Raw genomic sequence first — 27,389 nt, 5'->3', positions numbered from 1 at the left:
GAAACAAGTGTACTATCAAGGGTGAAACAGATCACCAGCCCAGGTTGGATGCATGAGACAAATGCTCAGGGCTGGTATACTGGGAAGACCCAGAGGGATGGGATGGGGAGGGAGGCGGGAGGGGGGATCAGGATGGGGAACACATGTAAATCCATGACTGATTCATGTCAATGTATGGCAAAACCCACTACAATATTGTAAACTAATTAGCCTCCAACTGATAAAAGTAAATGAAAAAAAAAGTCCTAGTAATTAACCTTAAGGCAGTTTTGTAACCATGTGTTTTCTTCAGCGTGCAGTTGATGCTCTGCTGTGGTTGCTTCCAGGTCTGCACCAAACCATAAACAGATCCCAGTGAACGTGTTGGTCAGAACAACTGTGGTGTTTCTCTAGCTCACATAGATACTGTTTTTATCTCTTCATTTTTTCTGTGTTCAGTAATAAAACTCTTTATGATGCAAAAAGTTTTAAAATTTAGACTTATTTTTTGCTGTATAAAAGCCGGCTGAAGTGTAAATAGAGTGATTCTAGAATCAAAGCTTTTTACTTAATTTAGTGAGATGTTGAGTAATTCATTTTCGTTGATTCATTCCATTGAATCATAGTAGGCATCATTAAATGCCTGCTATGTATAAGGAACAGAAATGATCAATGCTTGTAACTCTTACATGGAAAATAGCATTCACACACAGAGGTATCCACATCCCAGTTTGATGACTTTATTCTTTCATTCATGGGCTCTCTCTTCAGTCAGTCAGTATTTCTTGACAACCTAGGTGTGGGTGCTAAGGCAGAAAACAGAGGTTTCAGAGGAAATTGTGTTTAGATCAGAGCCAGGTGGCTGCCCGCTGCTGGCTGAGCCGGGCATGGCTCCCATCCTGGGAGAAGGCGTGAGTAGGTGAGCACAGGCGCCCCTCGGGTTGTAGGTTCTGGAGCTTTAAAGAAAAGACTCCCATTTTCTCTGTAAGAAAGGGATGTGGCAGGTTGACTGAAGAAAATATGAATCTGTGTGTTGCCAAGCTTCGCGGGCAGGCGTCGTGGAGTTTCCAGGCAGTTTCTGGTGACCATTTGAGGTCTCTCGTCGTGAATTTAAAGCAGAACACATAGCAGGGTCTCTCATTACTCAGCAGTAAGTGTGGATAGGGAGGGGGTGGTGGGCTTCAGTATTTGCTGTTTTTACCAAGCAGTTAAAATGAAGGGGTAAGGGAGATTGGGGAGTTGGGGTCTTTTCAAAGGGAGTTACCATGGTGAGCTGTCAGTACGAGGTGGACGGAGTAGTTAACAGGGGAGTAGAAATCTTTTGAGTAGGTGAACTGACAGGCTGGGTAGCCGTCATTTAAGAAGAGGTTCTTTGGAATTTTTCCTAGAGCAGAGGTCAGCACTCTTTTTCTGGGAAGGGCCAGAGACGGAATGTTTTAGGATTGAGGATCAAGAGGCAAAGTGGAGGGTATCCTGAAATACTTGTGTAATGAGACAAGACTGATTTACACTGAGTTCTGTACTGGTGAAATTCATAACTTAATAATGGAGTGCAGTTTTTTGTAAGATAGGCCTACTAAGGAGAAGAATGAGTTCCTTTTGAGGGGAGAAGTAACATTTCACCTAACTGAGGTTCAAAATGAGTGCTCTCCACCGTCAAAGTCAATTGCAGATGTTGGTCTCTTGATGCTCGTGTGTGAGATTTTACGTGTCTCATCTTTGAAAATACTTTCACACTGATAAGCACCCTCAGATACTGACCTCAGTCCCTCACAGTCATTGCTTGAAAGACAGCTGTCATGTTCTGTTAGAGCCTTCTCTTCACGTCCCATTCAGCGTGTTGTCACTTTGCAGGTTCATGAGTTAGTTACAGTTGATGGTTAGGTGGAAGCACGTCAGTTGCAGGATTAAATGGATTTTGAAACAATGTCAGTTTTCCTTGCTCCTGTGTTGAGGTCCAGAAATGCTTCTGGGGTTGCAGTCTGAGTTCAGAAAATTTGAACACAAGTTTATCTGGAAAGGGACCTTCAACAACATGGGAGGGTATAGAGAGCCACTTGAGGTTCCGTGATTCTGATGACGTTTAAGTGCTCACGGATGATAAAAGTTCTTCATAAAAGAAGACTGACTCACTGTTTTCTGATATTGCTCATTTCACACCCAGCCTCAGGTGTCATTATGGACACAGTGCATATGAAGTATGGGGATGACACCCAGCACACATTTACTAAGTCTACAGCGTACTCTTAAAACGACACTGTTTTACTCATTCCTTTCTATTGTAGGTGAAGAGCGATTATATGTTAGAGATCGCTGACCAAGTGGACCAGGACATTGCACTTAAGTTGGGTTGTCTAGAAATACGGTAAGAAGATAACTATAGACATCAAGGTCTTTATTCAGCAATGTTTTCCTTTATTTTTTTCTAGGTATTTTCCTTTTCCTCATAAAGATTGTCAGTAAAATACTGAATAAAAACTTTGGTAAAATTTAAGAATACTCTGAATTAGGTTGAATTGCTAATTCTAGAATCTTTTAAGATGATATTTCATGGTAGTTAGAATGGAATGATAAGAGCACAAGCATGTAAGCAAGTGTGAGGCTGAGCTCCCCAGGAGAACCTTCTGTGATGAAGGAAATGTCTGTGAGATCCCCGTGCCAGCCACCAGCTGAGGCGGACACCGAATACTCAGACGTGCAGTGTTATTGCTTTAAACTTGAACGTGAACCATCACCTGTGTCTAATGGCTGTCATTGTGGGGAATGGGAAGCTGAGAATGCATTTCTTATTTCTGGTAGCATTTGTCATGTATTCTGTGCCACCATTTTAAACTTTGAATAAAAGAATATTTCTACCTTTGTCAGATATAATTTTAATTAAAATTTATCACAGGCTGCCAGTTTAAGATGAGTTGGTAAAATTAGCCAAAAGTTGATTATGTGTACTCAAAACACTGTTAATTTCCCCAGGAGATCCCTGTTTTTTATATTGTATAAGGTTATGAAATAACAGTTCCTGTAAAACTCACAGATCATTAAGTATAACTCTCAGCAACTTCATTAACATTTGTTTTCAACCTTAATTATATATCCCGGAGTTGGGGGGTCGGGGGGTGGGGGAAACGATCTCTCACTGGTCTCCTCCTTTACAGTTTTCTCTTGGAAAGCAAACTTGGATCCTTTCCTTCAGTGTGTTAATTGATATATGCTGCCTGATGAAGGAGGAGTAATGTGGAGAATCAAGTTTATTGTTTACTGGTAGTTTGTCAGAATGTTTGTGACTGAGCTGTGCAGTTGTTTTTAGTCATTTAACATGGCAGACGCTCTCCAGGCAGATCTGTGAGTGTCTCTCTTCTCTGCTTCAGGCGATCGTACTGGGAGATGCGTGGCAACGCCCTGGAGAAGAAGTCTAATTACGAAGTGCTGGAGTAAGTGTGGCGTTCAGGTCTGCCTGTGCATTTCAGAGTCGAGTCATTTTTCAGACTTAGATTTTATTAGTTTATCTTTCCTTACTTAAAAAAAAAAACTATTATTGAATCTAAACAGTACTGTGTCTAAATTTTTTATATCTGAAAGCAGAAGGTTTTATTAAGAAAATAATTCTTGATGACATTAATCATTAATTGAGTTAGCAAACATTTAAATTTGTTGATAAATGTCTTAAGGCTAATGGTCTTGGACTTGTTAACACATAAATAATAAACTTTTCCATCTCTGTAGATTTAACCGTATTGGGATGGAGTTTCACTTCTAATTTATGCTGAATTGTTTTTGTTTTCTCTAAACAGGTTTTTTTTTGGGTTTTTTTTTTTTTTTTTTTTTTTGCTTAGTTAAAATATGGGAGTTATTTGTTGCTCGTGTATCAGAGTATTTAGGATAACTGAACATTTTTCCAGTAGTGAAATTAGTGGGCATTACACTATTAGATTGTTTAAAATGCATAAAAGACAAAGTGGGGCTTATGTCTTGGGAGGCTGAAAGTTCTGCAAATTGTCTGTGGATAATTAATTCAGCAAAAATTGTTGGTATTTGTTATTTCCAGTTTTATTTTCATTAGCAATGGTGCAACTTTTTGCTAGCACCTTTTCCTGCCATATTATTACTGAAATTCTTGTGCTATTTGGCGGATGTTACTGCAGTGAAGTGAAAGGTTGTCCATAAGACTTGACATGGCAGGTCAGCCAAGCTGTGTCACACTGTGAAAATGTAATCTGCCGTCATTTTGGAAACAAGGTTTTACAGGGGAGGTATGCTCATTTGAAATAAAAGTAGAGGTGAATGTCTGGGGGAATTGGTCTTGAGCAGGTGAAACCGTTTGAGATGATGGCTCGTGGTAGGAGCTGGGATAGTTATTTTTGCAGTTACAGGAGCCTTTTTTGTATCAGTTGTGACAAGTGAGTTAACACCTGGAGCGGTCTGTCTTGTTTTAGTTTGAATTCATCACTTGACTTTTGAACCTAATGTATTAACATGGTGTACTGAATATTTGTGGTTGTGTGTTTATGGATACACATGTTCCATATGTTGTGCCTCTTAACAAATTAAATAAGGACAGATAAGGATTGTGCCATTTATTTCTTCAAACTTTTCATGCCAGCCGTTTTGTGTTCTGTATCTGACAGTGACTTTGGGGGGCTGGACTGTATCCATCTGCTTCATGAAGCCCCCAGGTGGCTGCTGAGGGGGCTCCGGCGGCGGTGGGGGTGGGGGCTTCTGGTGAGAGCCAGGGCGTGAGCGGCAGGATTGAACCTCCCTGGGTGCCTGCTCAGCGCAGGCACCGCATCCCCTCCTGTAGGCTCTCTTCTGCCTCCAACTCTGTGGGTGTGTCGGGAGGAGCCCTGCAGGCCTGCTTGTTTATCACTGTGTTGGGTGAACACTGTCTTGGAGCTCAGCCTGTCTTCTGATAGCAGGACCCTTTTTCTTAAGCACATTGTTTAAGAATTTCTGTTTTAATGTGTCTTTGGTGGTGAAATTCTGCTTTTGTCATCTTGTCATTTCCTTTATTTTGCATTATTCTTGGAAGGTAGCTTTACTCTATTCACAGTTCAGTCGCTAAGTCGTGTCAAACTTTGGAACCCCATGGACTGCAGCATGCCAGGCTTCCCTGTCCATCACCAACCCCTGCAGCTTGCTAAAACTCATGTCCATCAAGTCGATGATGCCATCCAACCATCTCATCCTCTGTCATCCCCTTCTCCTCCCCCCTTCAATCTTTCCCAGCATCATGGTCTTTTCAGATGAGTCAGTTCTTCGAATCAGGTGGCCAAAGTATTGGAGTTTCAGCTTCAGCATCAGTCCTTCCGATGAATATTCAGGACTGATTTACACCTTTAGGACGGACTGGTTGGATCTCCTTGCAGTCCAAGGGACTCTCAAGAGTCTTCTCCAACACCACAGTTCAAAAGCATCAATTCTTTGGCACTCCGCTTTCTTTATAGTGCAACTCTCACATCCATACATGACTACTGGAAAAATCACAGCTTTGAGTAGATGGCCCTTTGTTGGCAGAGTAATGTCTCTGCTTTTTAATATGCTCTCTAGGTGGGTCATAACTTTTCTTCCGAGGAGCAAGCGTCTTTTAATTTCATGACTGTAGTCACCATCTGCAATGAATTTGGAGCCCCCCAAAATAAAGTCTGTCACTGTTTCCATTGTTTCCCCATCTATTTGCCATGAGGTGATGGGACCAGATGCCATGATCTTAGTTTTCTGAATGTTGAGCTTTAAGCCAACTTTCTCACTCTCCTCTTTCACTTTCATCAAGAGGCTCTTTAGTCCTTCTTCGCTTTCTGCCATAAAGGTGGTGTCATCTGCGTATCTGAGGTTATTGATATTTCTCCTGGCAGTCTTGATTCCAGCTTGTGTTTCATCCAACCCGGCATTTCTCATGATGTACTCTGCATATAAGTTAAATAAGCAGGGTGACACTATACAGCCTTGACGTACTCCTTTCCCGATTTGGTACCAGTCTGTTGTTCCCTGTCCAATTCTAACTGTTGCTTCCTGACCTTCATACAGATTTCTCAGGAGGCAGGTCAGGTGGTCTCTTGAAGAATTTTCCACAGCCACAGGGTCAAAGGCTTTGGCATAGTCAGTAAAGCAGATGTTTTTCTAGAACTCTCTTGCTTTTTGGATGACCCAATGGATGTTGACAATTTGATCTCTGGTTCCTCTGGCTTTTCTAAATCCAACTTGAACATCTGGAAGTTCACATACTGTTGAAGCTGGGCTTGGAGAATTTTGAGCATTGCTTTACTAGCATATGAGATGAGTGCTGTTGTGCGGTAGTTTGAACATTCTTTGGCATTGCCTTTCTTTGGAGTTGGAATGAAAACTGACCTTCTCCAGTCCTGTGGCCACTGCTGAGTTTTCCAAATTTGCTGGCATGTTTGAGTGCAGCACTTCCACAGCGTCATCACTCTGTTCACAATGCTAGTCTAATTGTGGTCTTTTCTCTGTACTGTTTCCTGGGTTCTATCTTCTTTTTTTTTTTGGTTCTCAACCTGTTTAATGTGTAAGAGGGAAAAAGGCGGTAGGCAGAGTTTCGGTCTGAATACATTCTCAGAATGCTGGCCATCCAGAGCATCGTTCTGAACAGCTGATTATCTTCTAACTCGAGAGAGTTTTAGTTTTGAAAAGACCTAATTCCATGGAATCATGGTGACTCATTTATCATAAGAATTAAATACAGAAATTTAAAGGCTCCGAGCAAACAGCAGGGGCGGGACTAATGCAACAGTAATAGCTGGAGTTGATGGGACAAGAGGCAACCAATCATAAAATTACTTTTCCCTTGTAACATAGGGTTCACACTTTTAACATAAATTATACATTCATTATGGTGTTTAAAAACAGTCAAGCCTAAATAAATTCTTCATACCATCGAGAAAAGACACACACACTGAAAACCTGCTTAAGCACAGAACTTCTCGTTTGACAGCTCTGGGCCGGGGCCACGCACATTTTACAGGGAGCTTTTGCTTCTCAAGCTTAGTGAAAGTCTGGCAATCATTTTGTATAAAAATAAGACTTAAATTTAAAACCTCACCAAACTAGGAATCTGATGTAGAAAATCGGTCACACTGGAGTGGCTAAAGCACACAGTTCTCAGACTTCAGCCCGTGTCCCAGTGACCTGCGAGGCCCACCCCACGTGTCCTAGGCCTGGGGGGAGGCCCAAGTCCCTGAAGCGCTAGCGGATTCCCCGGGGGGCGCTGCGCTGCTGCTCCAGAAACCCTGACTGAGAACCCCTGGAGGGACGTAGCACGGTCTCCGCCTCTGCTCGGCGCAGACCGTGTCCACACTCTCATCAGCCGTGGTTACCCTGTGGGTGATGGCACTCAAGACTGACGCCACCGCCTGCTGCTTTACAGTCAGAGAGGTCCCGGGCTTGCAGTCAGGTCGCGGGGAGTGCTGCTCTGCCAGCATGCGATGCGGTTTACACCTATAGCCACGGACGACATGTTTGAGCGTCAGGCACTCAGTCGCGTCCGACTCTTTGCAACTCCGTGGACGGTGGCCTGCCAAGGCTCCTCTGTCCGTGGGGGTTCTCCAAGGCAAGAATACTGGAATGGGTTGCCATTCCCTTCTCCAGATCTTCCCGACCCAGGGATTGAACCCAGGTCTCCTGCATTGCAGTTGGGTTCTTTACCATCTGAGTCACTAGGGAAGCCCCCAATATACTTGAAGTGTATATTTAATGCTGAAAGTTCACCCTAGGGGACAGACAGAAGGATGTGAAAGGAAAAGGCACCATAATTAAGCCATCCTTGGAAATGATGAGGTTTTTATTCTTTCTCAAATACCTTCACTTCAGTGTAAGTTCAAGCATTCTGGGAGGTAAACAGTCTGGCAGCTACGAGGGGTGAGAGGCAGGCTGTGCCCCAGGACGACTGGAGGAGCACTGGGGTCTGGCCACTCCACTGACTCTACAGCAGGGCCTTGGACACGAGAGCCCCGGGCAGCTGGAGGACACGCGACTCCTCAGGTTCCCGCGGAAGGCACCGTGCCCGTCACGAAATGGCACCCCTGAGAGCCCCTCTGAACCCGGCTGGGCAGAGCCACGCCGGAGTCTGGCTCAAGGCAGCGGCCCTGAGAAGCAGTGCCTGGGCCTCCAGGCCACAGGGTCCCTCTCGCCTAGCCCAGCACCTGACACCACACAAGACAAGACACGTGGCCAGTCTCAGAGAAAGAGGGGCTTGCCACTGGGGTGAGAACCCTGGAAGGAGCTGACCCAAAACCCAGAACTCCCAACTCTCGGTGAACTTCATTTAAAATGAGTTCTTCCAAGTAAAACACACGGCCAAGTTCTCAGCGCAGCAAGAAGCACCTCCAGGGGAGGAGGCCCCGTGTCCCCTGCAGACACCACGGTGAGCTCCCTCAAAGCGCCACCGCCAGCCGCCGTGGGGAAGCTCAATTTGGCCAAACCATTCAACACCAGATTCCTCCAGGCCAGTCTCTAGGGATGCCTGTCCCGCCCTTCCCCTGCCTCTTCTCCTGCCCGGCCCGTGCCCTCCGCCTAAAGTGCCACCTGCCTGCCACCAAGGGCAGCGGCGCGGAGCTCAGGTCATGGGGTTGAGCTGGTGGCTGGCAGGGAAGGGCTCCTCTCCACCCATCTCACAGTCCTGTACCACTGGGAAGCAACAAAAAAAGTAAATTTCCCGATCTCATCATCATGTATCCACACTGAACAATTAAAGGCAAGTATCTTAAAGTACTGCCTTTAGGGATTCAGTTAAAATATACAGGGGTTTTGTCTTCCCCTTGATCCCACTGTTGCTATTGCTTCTTCAGAGGACCTTAAAAAGAATTGATACTCTAAATAAAGAACTCGATTTGTTTCAAAAAAAGAGCAAGAATATGGGGTGGGGGTGGGGGTGGGCGGAAAAGCATTTCCTCTCCCCCTCCCGCCCACCCGGTTTCGTTTTGGCTCACAAAGTTTTTGTGTTTTTTTTTCCCCCTCTTCGGTGTCGGTGGCTCTCGCGGCCACCCTCCATCCGTCCGTCTGTCATCCATCCCGGGCACTCCGGGCGGCGGGCTTCAGGAGGCGTCCCTGGATATCCACCCACTCTCTTTGAGGAAGTTCGGATCCTCTTCTGGAGGACTTTGTCCAGGTAGCTGGGCAGGCGGCTCTTGGAGGGGATGCCCTGGTGCTTCTGCAGATGGTTCTTGATGATGATGGTCTTCATGGTCACGTAGCGCGCGGGGCTTAGGTTCAGCGAGCTACACAGAACCTTCTCGAGGTCCGATAGGAGCTCAAAGCCCGGCAGGTGCTTGATGGCCGCGAACTCGCCGTCCCGGCCCTCCTCCTTGCCGCGCTTGGCGCCCCCCGCCACTGTGGCCACCGCCGCCGCCGCCTTGTTCTCCTTGCGCTTCTCACACTTGTGCCGGGCCGCCTCATACTCAACCGACTCCTCCGTCTTGGTGATGCCGTTGCGCCAGTAGCGCTGCAGCTCGCGGATCTTGGTGCGCAGCATTTTCTCTTTGTGCATGTTCTCCAACAGGTTGTCGAGCTCCTTGCACGACATGAACTGGTAGAGCGGCCGCAGCTTCAGCCGCAGCTCCTTCTCCTCCTTGGTGACCTCGCGCCGCCCGCTCCTTCTCCTTCTTGTCCTTGCCCAGGAAGGCGGGCACCAGGTTGTAGTCGTGCGTGATGTTCTTGCGCCGCTGCCGCTCATGGAGCTTGTGCACGTACCTGTCCACGTGCGCGCGCTTCAGCTCGATCTCCACATCGTCGTCATTGTAGTTGACCGAGCCACGTCGTCATCATTGTAGTTGACCGAGAGCCCGCCGATGAGGGTCTCGGCGTCCTGGTCGTACTCGATTTCATAGTCGTCCCGCAGCGGCATGTGGCCCAGCTGCTGCTGCTCGGCCACCGAGATGTCTAGGGGAGGCAAGGGGGTGGTGAGGCTGGGAGAGAGGGGCCCCCCACTGGGGCAGGTGTGGTCGGTCACCCGGTTGGGGATGGTGTCGGGGATGCAGGCCTTCCCCAGGTTCCCGTGGATGTACATGCTTAAGTAATGCTCCATCACTTCCTGGGGGGTCCAGGAAGCACCGACATGAGCTGCCATGTCCTCCCAGTTCCCGAAGCCGAACTGCTCGATGGCATCCAGCAGCAGCTGCTCCTCGCGGCTGGTCCAGCCCTCCTCGGCCTCGGGCCCCCAGAGCATGAAGCGCCCACCGTCCGCCAGCTGGTAGCCGTGGTAGTGGCGGTGGTGGCCGATCTCGGCACCGGCGGAGAAGCACTCGGGACACAGCTCGATGTCTGAAGGAGTCTTTTGGGCCTAGAAAAGAGAGCAACAGTCTCAAAGGCCCCTTGCTGAATCATCTAACTTTGGAGAAAACAAAGCATAACTTTAGTTCCATCCTGATGCTCCAGGCCAGTTGCATCTATCTGGGACTTATCACCCCCTGTCCGGAAACCTACCACCCCCTACACCCGCCCAGAAGACTTATCATCCCCTGCCCAACTACAAATGTCATCTCAACAAAAGAATACTCAAAATATCCCGCCTGATTGACGTTTCCCTTATCGCTTCCACAAACCTCCCTTTAAGTATGAAGCCTCCCTGATCCCTCTCGGTGCTCAGCCTGGTAGTTAGGCCGATTGTCGCCCCTCCTTGCCTGAATAAAGGTAACCTACTTCTGTTGAGGTCATTTTTCCTTTTCTGCCTCGCCGGAACTGTACCTTACATTTTTGGTGCCGAAACCCGGGAGGGGGCGAGGCACTTGTCTCACTCTCTCTGTCACTCTCCCTCCCTCTCACTGCTTTCCCCTTTTCCCCAGAGTCTGGGAGCGCAAACATCCTCAGAGCTCACTTCTCTGCCAGGGCTCTTAAGTTCCCCTCGGGGACGCCTAGTGCCTTTGTGAGCAGTGCAAGCCTTGTGCTAAGGCTTTATTGATGATTTGCGTACCCCCGGGCCTCGGCTTTACCCCCTTTTCTCTCTCTCTCTGACGACCTCCAGAATAGGGACGTCTTGCCATTCAACCACTCTACATGCAACACTCCACTCAAGCCGGCCCCTAGATTAAGGTAAGATCCGATCCGGATCCGGACGGAGTTCTTGAGTGGCCCTAGACTTCAGTCCTCTCCGGGTCCCAGGGACCCCCGGCCCAGGGCCACTCTGTAGGCGACGGTGGGGGACGCTCCACCTCGACACAGAGCTCTCTTCTCATAACTCCTATTGCGACTGCGGGTGACAACTCGAGGTCCCAATAGGAGCTTCTGCTTGCCTTTCAATTATGGGGTCTGGACAATCTGTCCCACAAGATTCTCCTCTGGCCTGTGTTCTCAAAAATCTCAAACCACTCTCACTCACTGAACTCAAAGCTAACCGCTTAAAGCAACTCTGTACGCAGATTTGGCCTCAATACCAATTAGACAATCAAGACCTCTGGCCTGAAGTCGGCACATTTGACTTTAACATTCTCCAAAATCTCACTGACTTCCTTAAACGGAATGGCAAGTGGTCGGAGATCCCTTATGCCCAAGCCTTTTGGGCCCTTCGGAGCAAGCCCTCCCTATGCCAGGCCTGCTCCACCCACGAGGTCTTTCTATGCACCTTGCCTCCCAAGCAAAAGGGCTCTTCTTCCTCAACTAACTGCAGACCACAACCTTTCACACCCCCGGAGTTCGACCCTGTGGAGGAGCCCCCTCCCTACCCGCCACCCCACCGCCCCTCTCCTTCCCCTTCATCCAACTCACCTACTGGCACCAAAACCTCTCCTGACCCCCCCTCCGCCCCACTACCCCATCTCCCCGACTCCCCCTCCCCCCTTCTTCCCCACCTGCCACACAGTCACGTACCCAGCACATGTTTCCCCTGAGAGAGGTGGCAGGACCAGAGGGCCCCACCCGGGTCCATGTGCCATTTTCATTGTCAGATATGAGCCAGATAGAAGAAAAGTTAGGATCATTTTCTGAAAATCCTACCAGATACAGAAAAGAATTCCTGAGACTCTCCCAGGCCTATAACCTCACATGGAGTGACGTATATTATATCCTAAATGCCACTCTCACCCCAGACGAAAAAGACTGCATCTGGCAAGCGGCAAAAGCCCATGCTGATCATTTGCATAACCAAGACCGGGACAGCCCAGTTGCTGAGGAGGCGGTGCCTCAGTTAGGTCCCCACTGGACTTACCAGCCCGGTGACCCAGGTATCAGGAGACTCAAACATATGATCACCTGCCTTCTAGAAGGAATGCAGAAAAACACTCATATCCATGTCAATTATGATAGAGTCAGGGAAGTCACCCAAGAGGCAGACGAAAATCCAGCCTTATTCTTGGCACGCCTCACAGAGGCAGTCCAGAAGTATACCAACATAGATATCACTGCCCCTGCTGGGTTACTGTACCTTCACATTCAGTTCACCAGCCAATCTGCCCCTGACATCAGACGCAAGCTTCGCCAACTAGAAAAGGGCCCTGAGACCCCCCAGAGAGACCTTCTAGAAGTAGCCTTCAGGGTGTTCAATAATAGAGAGGAGGAGGCTAAGAGAGAAAAAGAACGTGAGAGAAAAGCTAAATATGCCCTTTTGGCAGCAGCAATTAAAGAAAGAGATCAGCCTGGCCCAAGTCATCCCAGAATGGGGCTTAAGACTCCCCCCGGACCCTGCTTCCGATGCAACCAGTCAGGACACTGGGCAAAGGCATGCCCAAACCCGCGGCCCCCACAAAAGCATGCCAAACCTGTGGCCAGTGGGGACACTGGAAGATGGACTGTCCCCGGGGATGCCCTGGCACCCCTGGGGAGGTCCCTACCTCCCAGACCTGGAGAGTGGAATGTCCACAGGGATGCTCTGGCGCATCGGAGGAGATCCCCACTTCTCCCCGGAACCCCAGCCCAACTCTACAAAAGTTGTTCCAATGACGGGGCCCGGGTTCCAGCCCCCCCACCCGTGTCCTGAACATGAGCTCGAAACTTAGGGTAGACGGGATAGTGGCCGGAAAAAACACCTCTTTTATAGTAGACGCTGGAGCCACTTTCTCTCTTTTAACTTCCTACTCTGGCCCAACTCAAGACTCAGAAATCACAATCAAGGGGGTCTCTGGAGTTCCCCTAAGGCCAAAAATCAGCCCTCCATTACTCTGTCAATTCGGAAAATCACCCCTTATACACTCATTCTTCATAATGCCTCAGTGCCTGATGGCACTTCTAGGGAGAGATTTGTTATCCAAATTGGGGGTCTTTATTACCATACCCCCCCTCAATACAGTCTCTATATTCTGCATGCAGATGGCACCTGGACAGTCCCTATCCCTCACCCCTGACCTTCCCTTGGATCTACCTGCCTTAGACCCCCAAGTCTGGGACACTGATCACCCATCAATAGCCAAACATCATCCCCCAGGCCACATTATCCTAAAAGACTCCTCGACTATAATCACCCAACAACAGTACTCTGTCACCCCGGAGGCCCACGAGGGACTTAAGCCTATCATAGACCGTCTTCTTCAAGCCTCTATCCTAATTCCTACCCATTCACCACACAACACCCCTATTCTGGCAGTAAGAAAGGGACCAAACTCTTGGAGACTGGTTCAGGACCTGAGAAAAATCAGTGAGGCTATTATGCCAACATTCCCAGTAGTCCCTAACCCTTACACCCTTCTGTCTACCATACCCCCGACTGCAGCCCACTTCACAGTATTAGGTCTCAAAGGCGCTTTTTTCACCATCCCCCTCCACCCCCTCTCCTAACCCCTTTTCGCCTTCACCTGGCAAGACCCCGAGACTCATGTTTCCCAACAGCTAACATGGACAGTTCTCCCCCAGGGGTTTAGAGACAGTCCCCACTTTTTTGGACAGGCTTTACAAAAGGACCTACAGACTCTCAACCTAGCCCCGAGTCATCTCCTCCAGTACGTAGATGACCTCCTCCTTTGTAGCTCAACCCGAAAACTCTGCCTCCAGCATACGGCCAAACTCCTTGGGGCCCTGGGATCCTGGGGTTATCGGGTATCCCAATCTAAGGCCCAAATAGTCCAGACAAAAGTCACCTACCTGGGACTTTGCATATCCCATCAACAAAGAACTATTCCCCCAAATAGAATCCAGGCCTTAATTAGCTGTCCACTTCCAAAAACAAAAAGGGAACTCCTGTCTATCCTCAGCCTCCTAAATTTTTTCTGTATCTGGATCCCCAACTTCTCCCTCATTGCAAAGCCGCTCTATGAGGCAACTAAAGGATGTCTGGATGAGCCCCTCTTTAATCCTTCCTTGCTGGCCAATCCTCTTCGCCAGCTCACCCAGAGCCTCTTCCGAGTGCCAACTCTCCAGCTGCCAGATCACACCAGACCATTCTTTCTCTTTGCACATTCCAACCAAGGACAGGCCCTAGGGCTTCTATGTCAGCGGGTTGGAGACACCTGGGCTCCCATAGCCTATCTATCAAAACAGCTGGACATGGTGACCAAGGGGTGGCCTCCCTGCATACAGGCCATGGCTGCTATCGCAGCCCTCGTACCCGAAGCAAATAAACTCTCTAGACATGCCCCTTTAACAGTCTGTTCTCCACACACCTTCCAAGACTTACTGTCACATTGGGCTTTCCTCTCCCTTCCCCCTTCCAGGGTACAGGTCCTACATGCCTTTCTCCTCGACCCTCAGCTCTCATTCTCCCCCTGCTCTCCCCTTAACCCCGCCAGCTTATTACCCATGCCATCTACAACAGATTCCCTCTTACATAACTGCAGCCTAACAGTAGATCTTATCCAAAACCCCTTCCAACATGTAACAGATCAGCCCATCCTAGACCCAGACACCCCACACTGGTTCGTTGATGGCAGCTCTCATAAACCCCCACTGTTTGCAGCAGGATATGCCATCATCCAGGGGGACCTTCGTCACAATCACGGAACCCAGACAATTGAAGCTTCACTGCTGCCACCTCACACCACCTCCCAACAGGCAGAACTGATAGCCCTCACCAGAGCTTTAACTCTTGCTAAAAATCTAAGGGTTAACATCCACACAGACTCCAAATATGCCTATAACATACTTCACTCAAACATCCTAATATGGAGAGAAAGATGTTTCCTAACCCAAAAGGGATCCCCCATTATTAATTCAGACCTGATCCACAAACTTTTAGAGGCAGCACTCTTACCAAACAAAGCCGCCGTCCTCCACTGTAGGGGACATCAAAAGGGAAGTCTCATATCAGCCTACAACAATGCTGCCGACCAGAAGGCATAAGAGATAGCCCTGTCCCATCCTTCCCTCCAGTCCCCTGTCACCCTAACTCTGACTCCACCTGACCCTCCCACCACCAGAGAAATCCTCTTATCTACACTCACTTTTTCATCCCTCATCCAAGACACTCCAACAGTTCCTCCGTAACCACTTCCCCATATCCAATGCTGACCAACAATATTTAGATAACCTTACCCGCTCCTGTCAAACATGTCAACATACTAACCCCAATTCCAACCTTAAACCGACATCCTTTCCAACCCATCAAATGCGAGGCAGTCTCCCAGCATGGGATTGGCAGGTAGACTTTACTCATATGCCCCAGGTCCAGAGAGTCAGATACCTACTAGTCCTTGTGGACACGTTTTCGGGATGGGTAGAAGCATTTCCCACTACAAACAAAAGAGCCCACACAGTGGCCCAAATCCTCCTCACAGAAATTATCCCCAGGTTTGGCCTGCCTTCATCCCTACAGTCTGATAATGGCCCAGAATTTACATCCAAGGTCACCCAACAACTTGTCCAATTCTTACAGATACCCTGGAAGTCTCACATTCCATACCGTCCCCAGTCCTCAGGAAAGGTAGAAAGGATGAACAGAATAATCAAAGAAACCCTTACCAAACTAACCCTCGAGGTACATCTGGATTGGACTAAACTTTTACCAATTGTTCTCAGAATACGTGCTTTGCCCAGAAAGTCCCTGGGGCTGAGCCCCTTTGAGGTGATGTATGGAAGGCCCATGCTCTCTCCTGGACTCCCCCCTGAACCTCCTCACATACCAAGCTTCCTACACTCCTCTCTGCTGGCGCAACTCCGCAATGCCCTCTGGAAATACGTCAACCACAATCTGCCTGTCCCTGACCCCCAAGCCTCCCTGCTCCCCTTTACAAATTGGGGACATGGTCTATCTGTCTGATAATCCCCAGGGCGACCTAACCCCAAAGTGGCAGGGACCATTCAAAGTCATCCTCCTTACCCCAACTGTAGATAAACTCGAAAAGGTCACCTCCTGGGTACACCTTTCTCGTCTAAAACAGGTCACCTCCGATCCTGCACTGTCCTCCTTAAATGACACCTATCAGGTTTCCCTCACAGGACCCACCTCCTTAAAATTCACCCGGCGACAACCCCTGTCAACCATCCAAGAAGACACTGAATGACCTGGACTCTCTTCAACCTACAACTGTTCCTGACTCAACTACTACAAGACCTCTGGATCAGCGCCCCAACAGGAACCTCCTTCAAAGACCTGACTGCACTGGTGTCTCAACTGTGGCTCCAGGGAACCTTCTACAACCTGACTCCAGACGAAATTGATTTCTTTACTCTCATTCTCTACATCATTCTACATCCTAATGAGCACTGTTACTCCTCAGATTCAAACAACCACCAACCTGGGGCCTTCTGCCCCTCGCCCTGACTGGCCTCTCCCTGTCTTTCTAACTACAACTGCACTCTTAATCTTAATCCTTGAAATAGGCCTAGTAACCGTCTCCCCTCAAGACTGGCCACCTATCCTTCATCTTTCCGTGGGTATCGCCTATGTTGCTAGCTGTGTTCTGCTCCTAAGGCGCTATTTCCTCTGCACTGCCTAACTAACAGCCCCATGACTCCCCTGTTCCTTATCCTTGCTGCGCTCCCCAGCCTTCTGGCCACTCCCTGCCCCTGCTCAGACATTTATTCCTATGTACTTTCCTCATGTTACAATACAGCTCCAAAACCATGCAACATGAACCTCGGGGGGACGGGAAATCCAAATCCCTACTCACTGTCAAAGTACAAAAGAGAGGGAGTTTCCTGAGTACCTGCCATAAGCCAAATGGAAGAAACATATGTTTCTATCCCATTACCCACTGGGGGTACTCAGACGGGGGTGGGGTACTAGATCAAAATCGGGAAAAGAAAGAAGAACAAGTTATAAAGAACATAATTCCCCAGTTACAGGCAACCCCTGAGCCTTACAAACGCCTAGACCTGCTTTCCCACTTACGGCCTCTCCTAAAACCTCCCTCTGGCAACCAACACCGTCCCCGCCTTCTCAACTCTTCCTTTCAATTCTTCCAGTACACACCACACACATCCCAGTGTTGGATATGCATGTCACTGTCTCCCTCACCACACAGAGCCATTCCCTTACCCTCAACCTGGCTGTCACAGGGAAACTATACCTCCCCTTCCCAACAGAAAACTACACAGCTCATTGGGCCAGTCTCTGACAATGTCCTACTCTCAGCCTCTTCAAACCTAACCTGTATTGACTACTCTAGTCCCAACTACACTGGTCTTACAAACTCGGCTCCCTCCTTGTGTTCCACTTGGGTTCTCTGGAACAGCACAAATAATTGCACCAATCCAGGAATCTTCATTCTCTGTGGGACCTATGCATATTCATGCCTCCCCTTAGACCCCCCTGGACCCTGCATCTTGGTCTTCCTGACCCCAGGCCTAACATTCCTCAAAGAGGAAGAGATAGAACAAATAGTTTACCCCCAAGGGGAACTTTCCCACAGAAAAAGACGAGCTGTCATAGCCCCCCTCCTGATTGGGACTGGCATAGCAGCAGCCCTAGGCACCGGGATTGGAGGCATCTCGACCTCTGCCCATTCCTTCTACAAGCTGTCCCAGGAACTTAATGAGGACATGGAACAGGTAGTAGAGTCCTTTGTTTCAATCCAAAGGCAAATTAACTCATTAACTTCTGTGGCCCTACAAAAGGGACGAGCCCTGGACCTTCTCACGGCAGAAAAGGGAGGGACCTGCCTTTTCCTAGGAGAGGACTGCTGCTATTTTGTTAATGAAATGGGCATAGTCCAGGGCCGAGTCAAAGAACTTAGAGACAGAATTGAACGCCGCAGAAAAGAGTTACAAAACCTTTACATTCCCCAAAACCTGTTCCAACAGATCCTCCCTTGGTTGCTCCCTTTCCTGGGACCATTGGTACTTATCATTCTATTCCTCTTATTTGGACCCTGTCTCTTTAATCTCTTTCAAAGGTTTCTCCAAGAATGGATTCGGGCCATCTCTCGAGATCAGGTCAAAACCATTCTTCTCGAGAGCCTCACCTCAAGCTCAGAAAAAGGAGACTGTGGGCCCTAGGACGATCCTCCATTCCAGACCCAAAACCGTCGCCCCATCCGGCAGGAAGTAGCCAGAGAGATACGGCGCCCCTTTTCCCTTTTTTTTTTTTATGATTTCAGGATCTGGAATGAAGGAGTCTTTTGGGCCTAGAAAAGAGAGCAACAGTCTCAAAGGCCCCTTGCTGAATCATCTAACTTTGGAGAAAACAAAGCATAACTTTAGTTCCATCCTGATGCTCCAGGCCAGTTGCATCTATCTGGGACTTACCACCCCCTGTCCGGAAACCTACCACCCCCCACACCCGCCCAGAAGACTTATCACCCCCTGCCCAACTATAGAGTGTCATCTCAACAAAAGAATACTCAAAATATCCCGCCTGATTGACGTTTCCCTTATCGCTTCCACAAACCTCCCTATAAGTATGAAGCCTCCCTGATCCCTCTCGGCGCTCAGCCTGTCATTAGGCCGACTGTCGCCCCTCCTTGCCTGAATAAAGGTAACCTACTTCTGTTGAGGTCGTCTTTCCTTTTCTGCCTCACCCGAACTGTGCCTTACAGTGTCCTGGCGCTTGGTGCAGCGGGCTCAGCTCAGCCAGGCAGTACACGCAGTACTTCTTGCCGAGCTCCGCCATCTTCCGCTGCCAGGGCCCCGCCGCCCCGCGCTCCAGCGAAACCGCCGCGGCCGCCCCGCCACAGGCGCCCGCTGCAGCCGGCCTCTGGGTTCTGTCTTCTACTACAGCTGTTGATAGGCCCTTCCAGGGCTGGGGTCAGGGTGTGGCCGGGGGTGGTGCTGAGGCAGTGGTCACTGAGCATGGGTAGCCAGGGCGTCTGGTGGCTCAGCACCACCCTTTCTACTGGTTTTGCTAGTAGCCTAGAGTCACTTAGAAGTGTAAATATTTTTTCTCAGTATGGAAAAGAATTACACACGAGTGCAGAATGTTCCTTGTTCTCTTTTACTTTATCCTGGGTTCTCTTTTTCCTTGCCTATAAGGAGAAAAACTGAAATAGTCCATATAGCTTCTTAGTTTCTGCCAGAAAATTTATGGACAATCTCAGTAATTTATAACATAGTGAACCTTCAACTTTACCACATTTCAAAATCGCTGTTTTCAATTATGAAAAAAAAAAATCAGCCCCAACTTTGGAGAGTGGGAAAAACACAATCTAAAACTTTTTGTGCTTTTTCTTTAAACCAACTAAAGAGTTAATCAGTGTTTCTTTCTATGTCTTTCCCACTCTGGAAGAACCACAGTGCCTTTTCTGTAGGCAGAGGGGCACCCCAGCCCCCAACCCCAAAACTTGGCCTCCTGGGGTCTCACAGTGCAAGGGCACATTCTGGAGTGCACACAGACGGGTTCTTTTACTTATGTCTCTTATAAATCAGAGACAGGAGTCAGATGGGATGTGTTAAGAAAAATGTTTGGTTACCCAGCTTAAAAATGGCATTGCTAACAATGACAGATGAAACTAAAATAAACTAATAATACAGTGTTAGAATTATGGTTCCTAATGTGACATTGTAGAAGCAAGACTTAGGTACCGATGATCCTTCTCCACAGTACAGAATTGTACTGTGAACGTATTTTAAGTGAGTCACGTAACTTTCAGTTCTGCTCATTTCCTCATGAAGTGGTTTGCTTTTGAAAGAAAGGTATCTTGCTGTAGTCGTTTGTGTAACTGTTTCTTCTCTGCTAGACTAAGCTGTGTTGATGTAGGGAGCTCCTGGTATTTCTGGCACTTAGCAGTATCTCCTGCTTATTAGATATTCCATTGGTATTTCCTCAGTAAATAAATCTGTGATTTAAAATGAGCCAAGGTTAATTCTAATTGTGCATTGTTTTCATTTCTTTTTTTAGTTGTCCTTCTTGTCAGTAGTGATCTAGTGCTTTCTTTTTTTTTTGTTTTGATCTAGTGCTTTCTTTAGCTGCCTGTGATAATATACTGACGCAAGGAAAGCTCACAGTTTTGGCATGAATTGATTGACAGTGGCTTAACAGGGATAGAAGGTTATTTCTCTTTGTGTCAGGCAGTCAGTGTTCCTCATCACCAGGGCTCCAGGCCCCTTGAATCTTGCCGCCCATCCATCGTCCGTAGATGCCACCAGGTGGCCTCGGGTGAGAGATGTATTAGGAAGCAACAACAGTTTCTCCTGAACCTAAGAGGATTTTAACATTTATCCATTTGTAAGAGACGGTAAGGTATCGTTTTAGAGGTTAAGGGACCTTAGTGGTATTCTTAATGATACTCAATTCTTGAGAGTTTGGGGGTGAGGATAAGATAGGGATACTGTATGATAATATGCATTATAGTTATATTTTAAAGTTGATTTTGGTTTGCTTTTTTGCCTGAGCTTTAAATCTGAGAGGAATGATGTCTGCGAAGTATTAATTAGTTAAAGCAACAGACAAGGTCTGAATCTTCTCAGAAGTAATGCCAAAGGAGAAACAAATTTATCCTTGACATGAGAATTCATTTATAATAAGCTTAATGACTTCCCTCATAGCTCAGTTGGTAAAGAATCCGCCTGCAATGTAGGAGACCCTCGGTTGGGAAGAACCCCTGGAGAAGGGAAAGGCTACCCACTCCAGTGTTCTGGCCTGAAGAATTCCATGGACTGTAGAGTCCATGGGGTTGCAAAGAGTTGCATACGACTGAGCGACTTCCACTTTCACTTAACATGTGTGAATGAAGTTTTTCCAGCCTTGGGCCTCCCGAAGCTGGCCCTGGCCTTCCTCATCTCCGTGCATCAGCCTTCCCTTATCACCTTTCCCAAAGCACCTCCCAAATTTGCTGTCCACCCGCCCACCTGCCTGTGTCCCCCGCTTCCTCCCCATTCTGCTCGTGGCAGCATCAGGTCACACCTGCCTCTGCTCAAGACCATGTCTGGTCAGAACGTAGACTAGACTCTCACCAGCCAGCAGGGGCAGCCGTGGTATTTCCAGAGGAGGGAAAACCGCCCCCATAGGGTTCTAGGTCCTTAACACTTCCTCATTTCCTCTCAGCACCACTGTTGTCAGTAGGAATTAGCGTCCCCATTTTACATATAGGTGTCACCCGACCTCGACAGGCATTAAGTCACAGCCTTTAAGATCCATCTGGCATTAAGATCCATCCTTCTGCAAAGCGGAAATTCCAGGGCAGAACTCTGCATAAAGCAAGTTCCTGACAAGGGAAACAGGGAAGAAAATGCTCAGGAGTAGCTCCGGGGTGTTAGTTTATCTTTTATGTGCTTATTTTGCCACTTCCCATAGTGATTAGCTCCCATACCGTTAGAATGCAAAGTTCCTGTCTTGTTAGGAGGTAGCAAGAGAGAGAAGAACTTGGGTGGACACTTTCCCCTTGTTCATATCTGAAAAGATAAGAAAGGGAAGTTATAAGCAAGAGTGATTAGAAGAATGTATGGCAAGCCAAGAGTTATTTGAGTTTGCTGATCAGTAAAACCAGTAAACAGTGTATTGTGGGAGCTGAGCAAGGATTTTCTAAGGATGTGCTAAATATCGTCATCACCATCGTCATCATAGAATACCAGGACTTAGCAAGGAGTTCTCTGGTTTAGGTTCTAACTAGTAAAGTGTGAAATAGGGGATTACATGTCTGGCTATGGGGTCAACCACATAAACTCTTACTTGTTTTCTGTCGTTTGGTTTGTAATACCTGCTCACTTACAGTTAGGGGCGAAGTCATCCTTGTTTTGTTTTGTTATATTTTTATTCATTTTATTTTTTTAATGCAAAAGATACCTGTATTTCACTTTTCTCCATGATCCTTTTGTATTTTCTATGTCTCCTGATAATCTTTCATGTCCAGAGGCTTTGCTTCATTTTACTAGCATGATTGCCACCTAGGGGCGGAAAAGCCTGGTTCACTTAGCATCCAAAGTATCAATAAGTAGAAACTTTTTCAGTTGCTCAGTCATGTCAGACTTTTTGTGACCCTATGGGACTGCAGCACTTCAGGCTCCTCTGCCCTTCACTGTCTCCCGGAGTTTGCTCAGATTCCTGTGCATTGAGTCGGTGATGCCGTCCCATCATTTCATCCTCTGTCATCCCCTTCTCCTTTAGCTTTCAGTCTTTCCCATGAGAAGTAGCCATTCTCTCCACCTGTTTTCTTGGTCAGACTGCCTTGAGGCACTTGCTATTAATGGTTGATTTTGTAGCCTGATCTAAAGAAAATCACTGGGACTTCCAACATGTCCTCACATTCAGTTTTTTTATCTTAGGCCCATCACTTAATTTCTCTTTGTTTTGCTTTCTGTGTGAAACTTAGATTTTAAACATTGACTAATGTTTATTTTTAAGGATCATCAGATCTTAGGATTAATCTAAGGTATTTAAGCATCCCTGGTATAACTCAAATCTTTTTCTAATCAGGCCAGCCTACTTTCTATACAAATATAGCATTACCCAGCTGGAATTGAGGTTCATAAGGCTAACTTTCAGAGAGTGTTAAAAAAAAAACCCAGTTTATTTACACATTGTAAAGAGGCAGTATTTTAGAGAGTTTGCAATAGTTAAGGGTCACAGAAAGATTTTCTGCCTAAACCAACTTGTCTCAATGTTTTCTGCGCACATCTAGAAAATTACTTGTCCCAACTGTTCCATGACTATGCTAGTCATTTGGAGCTTTAATATATGTATTTCCTTCTTGAGTAATGTGTGAAAGGATAAATAATTTAAACTTCTTTTATGTTCTTGCAACAGTGTCATTATATATACTGATTTGGTGGTATCATTTGTTAATTCACTTCTTTCTGTATTTCAGGAAAGATGTTGGTTTGAAGCGGTTTTTCCCTAGGAGTTTACTGGATTCAGTCAAGGTAATTAGCATCTTCTTTGTCATAATCAGATGACCATGTTAGGCAGATACCTACTCCGTGCCACGCGGTTTTCCCTCTTACCTGTAAAAGTCTTAATGTAAGAAGCTGACAGTTACTCTAGTCATATTCATGGAAAGTAGGCTTTTAGAGGTGTAGCTTTCTCCCAGAAAACCGTTTTTGTATCTTGATTGTGTGTGCACTCAGCTAAGTACAAAACCAGGAGCGTTGTGTTCACAGTGGTGAACGCATCACCTCAGTCTTTACAGTCTCAGGTTCAACTCAGAGAAGCAGCAGGTGAAGCAGCCACAGGCGCAACTCTGTGTGTGTGCGCGCGTGTGTGCTTGCTTGCAGACATGCACTCTGAAGGTCTGTCTTCTCTTGACTGGTGGACGTTCCTTCCTGGTATAGCTTCTCGCAGAGTGCCAGCTCCTGTCTCTGTTTGCAGCTCCCACCACAGGGGAGGGGACATCGGGGACGTGATGTGTGGCTCCCCAACCCTTCAGAACACGGTTGAGTGCGTTGTGAGAATACAGCTGTGTGTCAAGTTAGAGTCCAGCTCATAGGAGCTCTGCCATTTCCCAGCCTCATGGTTTTGGATCTGGTTTCTTACTTCCACAACAAAGGAAATAGTATATTGTAGGGTTGGTATGGCTACTTAGCACTTCAGGGTATGTGTACACATCAGTGTGTGTGTTAGTTGCTCAGTCGTGTCCAACTTTGCAACCCCGTGGACTGTAGCCCGCCAGGCTCCTCTGTCCATGGGCTTTCCCAGGCGCGAAGACTAGAGTGGGTTGCCATTTCCTCCTCCAGGGGATCTTCCTGACCCAGGGGTCACACACACATAACACAAATACCTGTCACTGTGTAATTTATAAACTGTGGAACTGTGGCTGTTGCTGCTGTGACTTTGTGTCACAGAGGTCACGTTCCACACTGGAGCAGCCATGTGGACACTGTCCCATCCACTGAGGCCCAAGCACAGTGGTTCAGAAAGCTGGCTCTGGAGCCAGCCTGCCTTGGTGAAGGTTCGGACCCAGTGACCTTGAGTCATGTGGGGCACAGAAGCCTGCCCTGTGCGCCCGTCTGCCCTTTGCTGGGTGGACTGGAGGGGAGATGCTCCTGAATGTCAGACACCGTTCTTCAGGGCGTCTGCCCCGTCACTGGGCAAAAGAGCGCATTGCCCAGTGTAGCCTTGGAAAGCAGGAACGGGTGTGAAAGTGGCTGTGTCACATTGCTAGGCCCACCAGTGGTCAAGTGTGAGTCCCGGGGCGGCCTCAGAATTGTGCAGAGTCTGCTCAGAGCTGTGTACAGATAAGCAGTTACCCCAAGAGGTATGACTGCTGGCGTTTGGGAGTCCAAGAAGTTATCCTACTTTCAAAACGAGTCCTCATACTCCAAACAGGCCACCCCAGGTGCAGGCCTTAGGTGCTGTGATATAAGTGTCGCTAAGGTGAGAGGCCCCCATGCTGCAGCTTCATGTTTCTCCCAGACTTACCTGTAGAGTGGCCTGATCAGTTAATATTTGCTTCTCCAAGAGCCTCTTTGTGTTATATGCCAGTCCCCTGCATATCTGGGTTTTCAGAAGATCCTTTGTACTTAATGCTGACACTGAAGGTCAAAAGTTTACCTTATATTTGATGTAACTTAAGCTATGATTGATTGATTGATGGCAAACATGATTGGGGTGTATGTGCCTGATTATTAAGAATAATTTATAAGATATTTAAAACTTCTCTCTCTTTGATCTTAGTGCCAGAGGCAAATTTTAAAAAACACCAGACCAGTAAAACTAAGTCAGTGCAACATGAGGGAACTGTCTACAAAATTCTGATTATTATTCCAGAAGTTTCAAGGAGCTGTGGCAGTTGGGAGTAGGGGGATGTAAGTGTGGCGTGGGGGCCTGGAGCAGCGGGGGCAGCGGTGGGCAGACAGAAAGGTTTCAGTGAGGGCTCCTGGCAGCTCTGGTTTCTTATCTAACAGATGTGCTGGTGTCCTGTGAGTTGTTAACTTCAGGGTGTGGGGTGGGGCGGGGCAGTCGATGGGAATTCTGCACTGTCTTTACAGCTCTTCTGTAAATGTAAAGTTATGTCACAAATGAAATAGCCAGATTTCAGCTTACTTGAGTATAATTCACAGTAGAAATCTAATTTCAGGACTAGAATTGTTATGAGATTCACAGTTAAGTATCGCTACTTCAGAGTAATAGAGTGGTTTCCTAGGCCCCTCCCAGGAGCACTTAATTTAGTCATCATTCCCATTCCCGTGGTGAGCACAGAAGTGCCTGGCTCAGCACTCACTTAGCCTCTCAGTCCTGGCCTCAGCATGGAGAGTATCCCCCTGGTCTGGACCCGTGTAAGGAAGCTGGAAAGGAGGCGTGCTTTAGGTACACACGCGCACACAAGGAGGCTGGAAAGGAGGCGTGCTTTAGGCACACGCACACACAGACTGGAAAGGAGATGTGCTTTAGACACACACATACACACAAACACAGACTGGAAAGGAGGCGTGCTTTAGACACACACACACACAGACTGGAAAGCAGGTGTGCTTTAGGCACACGTGTGCACACACACACACACACACACACAGACTGGAAAGGAGGCGTGCTTTAGGCACACGCACACACACAGACTGGAAAGGAGGTGTGCTTTAGGCACACGCGCGCACACACACAGACTGGAAAGGAGGCGTGCTTTAGGCACACGCACACATACACACAGACTGGAAAGGAGGCGTGCTTTAGAGACACACGCACAGACAAGGAGGCTGGAAAGGAGGCGTGCTTTAGACACACACACACATATACACACTGGAATATGAAAAGAGGGAAATCTTTCCATTTGCGACAACATGGATGAGTCTTGAGGACGTGTACTCAGTGAAGTCAGATGGAGAAAGATAAATACTGTATGACCTCACTTATATGAAAAGAAAACGAAAAAACAGCAAGCTCATAGATACAGAGAACGGGAGGTGGAACATGAGGGTGAGTGAAATGGGTGCAGGGTCACAAGGTGCAGACTTCCAGCTACAAGTAAGTCCCGAGGATGTGACGTGAAGCACTCTAACTGCAGTTATTAGCAGTGTCGCATATCTAAAAGTTGCTCGGAGAGTAGGTCTTAAAGGTGCTCATTACAAGAAAAAAAAGGTGTGACAGTGTGTGATGGTGTGTTAACCAGATATTGTGGCAGTCAGTTCACAGTTTTGATGTATCTAAATAATGAATTATTATGTTGTATACCTGAAGCTAATATAACCTTGTATGTCGGTTACAATTCAATTTAGAAAAACACACTTGATACTGTTAACGGATCTACAGTTAGCCTCTGGTAGAGGGGAGATAACGTAACCCCTTGATTCCTGTTTCTTAGTGTGTTTTTCTTTTCTGGCATGTTTTCTGTAGGATTATGTTAGCCTTTTAATCCAGGAGGCCCTCGGAGGCCATTGTTCTACTAAGAGCAGCATCTGATAAATGTTAGGTTGACTAACATGGCATTATTTCTGCTGTTCAGAAGGCTAAATAGCAACAATTTCTGATGATTCATCCTAGTAATACTGCCTTATTCTCTCTGTATATGAACTGGTTGAAAACCAACTAGCTGACATTGATAGATCCCTTGTTTCAAACACAGAGAGGATATTGAAACCCTGTAAATAGGGAGATATATTTTTTAATATCAAGAGATTCTAGGGAGTCAGTTTTTGTAGAACTTTTTCCTTACTGAGAAAGAAGGAAAGAACTGATGCCTTCTAAGGCATCCTTCTTAGAAATGAATCTGGGGCTCCTCTCAGACAGCAAGGATTTTCTAGTTCTTGCCCAGCACTGGTGCTATAGGTGAGATCTTGGTCCTCTTGGGTGGCCACATTGAAGCAGAGACCCCGAGAAAGCTTAGGTACTCACTCCTGACCAGGCACCCCTCTTGGCTGGTGGGAAGACAGGGCATGGCCCTGTGTCCCAGAAAGCTAGCCCTGATCGCGGGTACACTGGCTTCTGCAGCTCCTGCAGCTGCTGCTTGTCACTGTGCCTTCCTGCACCTTAGCCTGGTGGCATGTAAAATGTGGAATGAGCCAAAGCGAAAACTGCGATGGACATTCAGTAAACGTGACGCGTTTCACCCAAATCTGGGTGAGACAGATTTGTAAAACTGTAGCTCAGACTGTCTGCTAACACTGCATAGTTACTATTTTCAAACATCTTTGCCCAGTTACTCAGAAGTTTTCCAGCAGGTTCAGTGATCAGGTGTGCTGTTAGTTGATCCCTTGCATGTCCGTGGCTGAGGGTTTTGGAAAAGAGGACAGGCCATCGACTGGACTCT

The 27,389-nt window shown here is 47.5% G+C and overlaps 1 protein-coding gene and 1 pseudogene across 12 annotated transcripts in view; one reads left to right on the top strand and one right to left on the bottom strand.

Moving 5' to 3' along the window:
- The window catches only part of PTK2 (protein tyrosine kinase 2), a 208,749-nt gene that overhangs the window by 100,266 nt on the left and 81,094 nt on the right, over positions 1-27,389 (top strand). For all 12 annotated transcript variants that reach the window (XM_065902560.1, XM_065902554.1, XM_065902550.1 and 9 more), the window contains 3 exons: positions 2,265-2,344; positions 3,345-3,407; positions 23,019-23,073. In XM_065902560.1, the coding sequence (XP_065758632.1) occupies positions 2,265-2,344; positions 3,345-3,407; positions 23,019-23,073 (198 nt within the window). The remainder of the gene's footprint in view (positions 1-2,264; positions 2,345-3,344; positions 3,408-23,018; positions 23,074-27,389) is intronic.
- LOC136144692 (transcriptional adapter 2-beta-like) lies at positions 9,018-18,889 on the bottom strand (annotated as a pseudogene).

This window comes from Muntiacus reevesi, chromosome 12 (assembly GCF_963930625.1).
Source record: "Muntiacus reevesi chromosome 12, mMunRee1.1, whole genome shotgun sequence".
Lineage (NCBI taxonomy): Eukaryota > Metazoa > Chordata > Mammalia > Artiodactyla > Cervidae > Muntiacus > Muntiacus reevesi.
The sequence above is the reverse complement of the archived record's forward strand: the minus strand, read 5'-3'. Positions and strand labels throughout refer to the sequence as shown.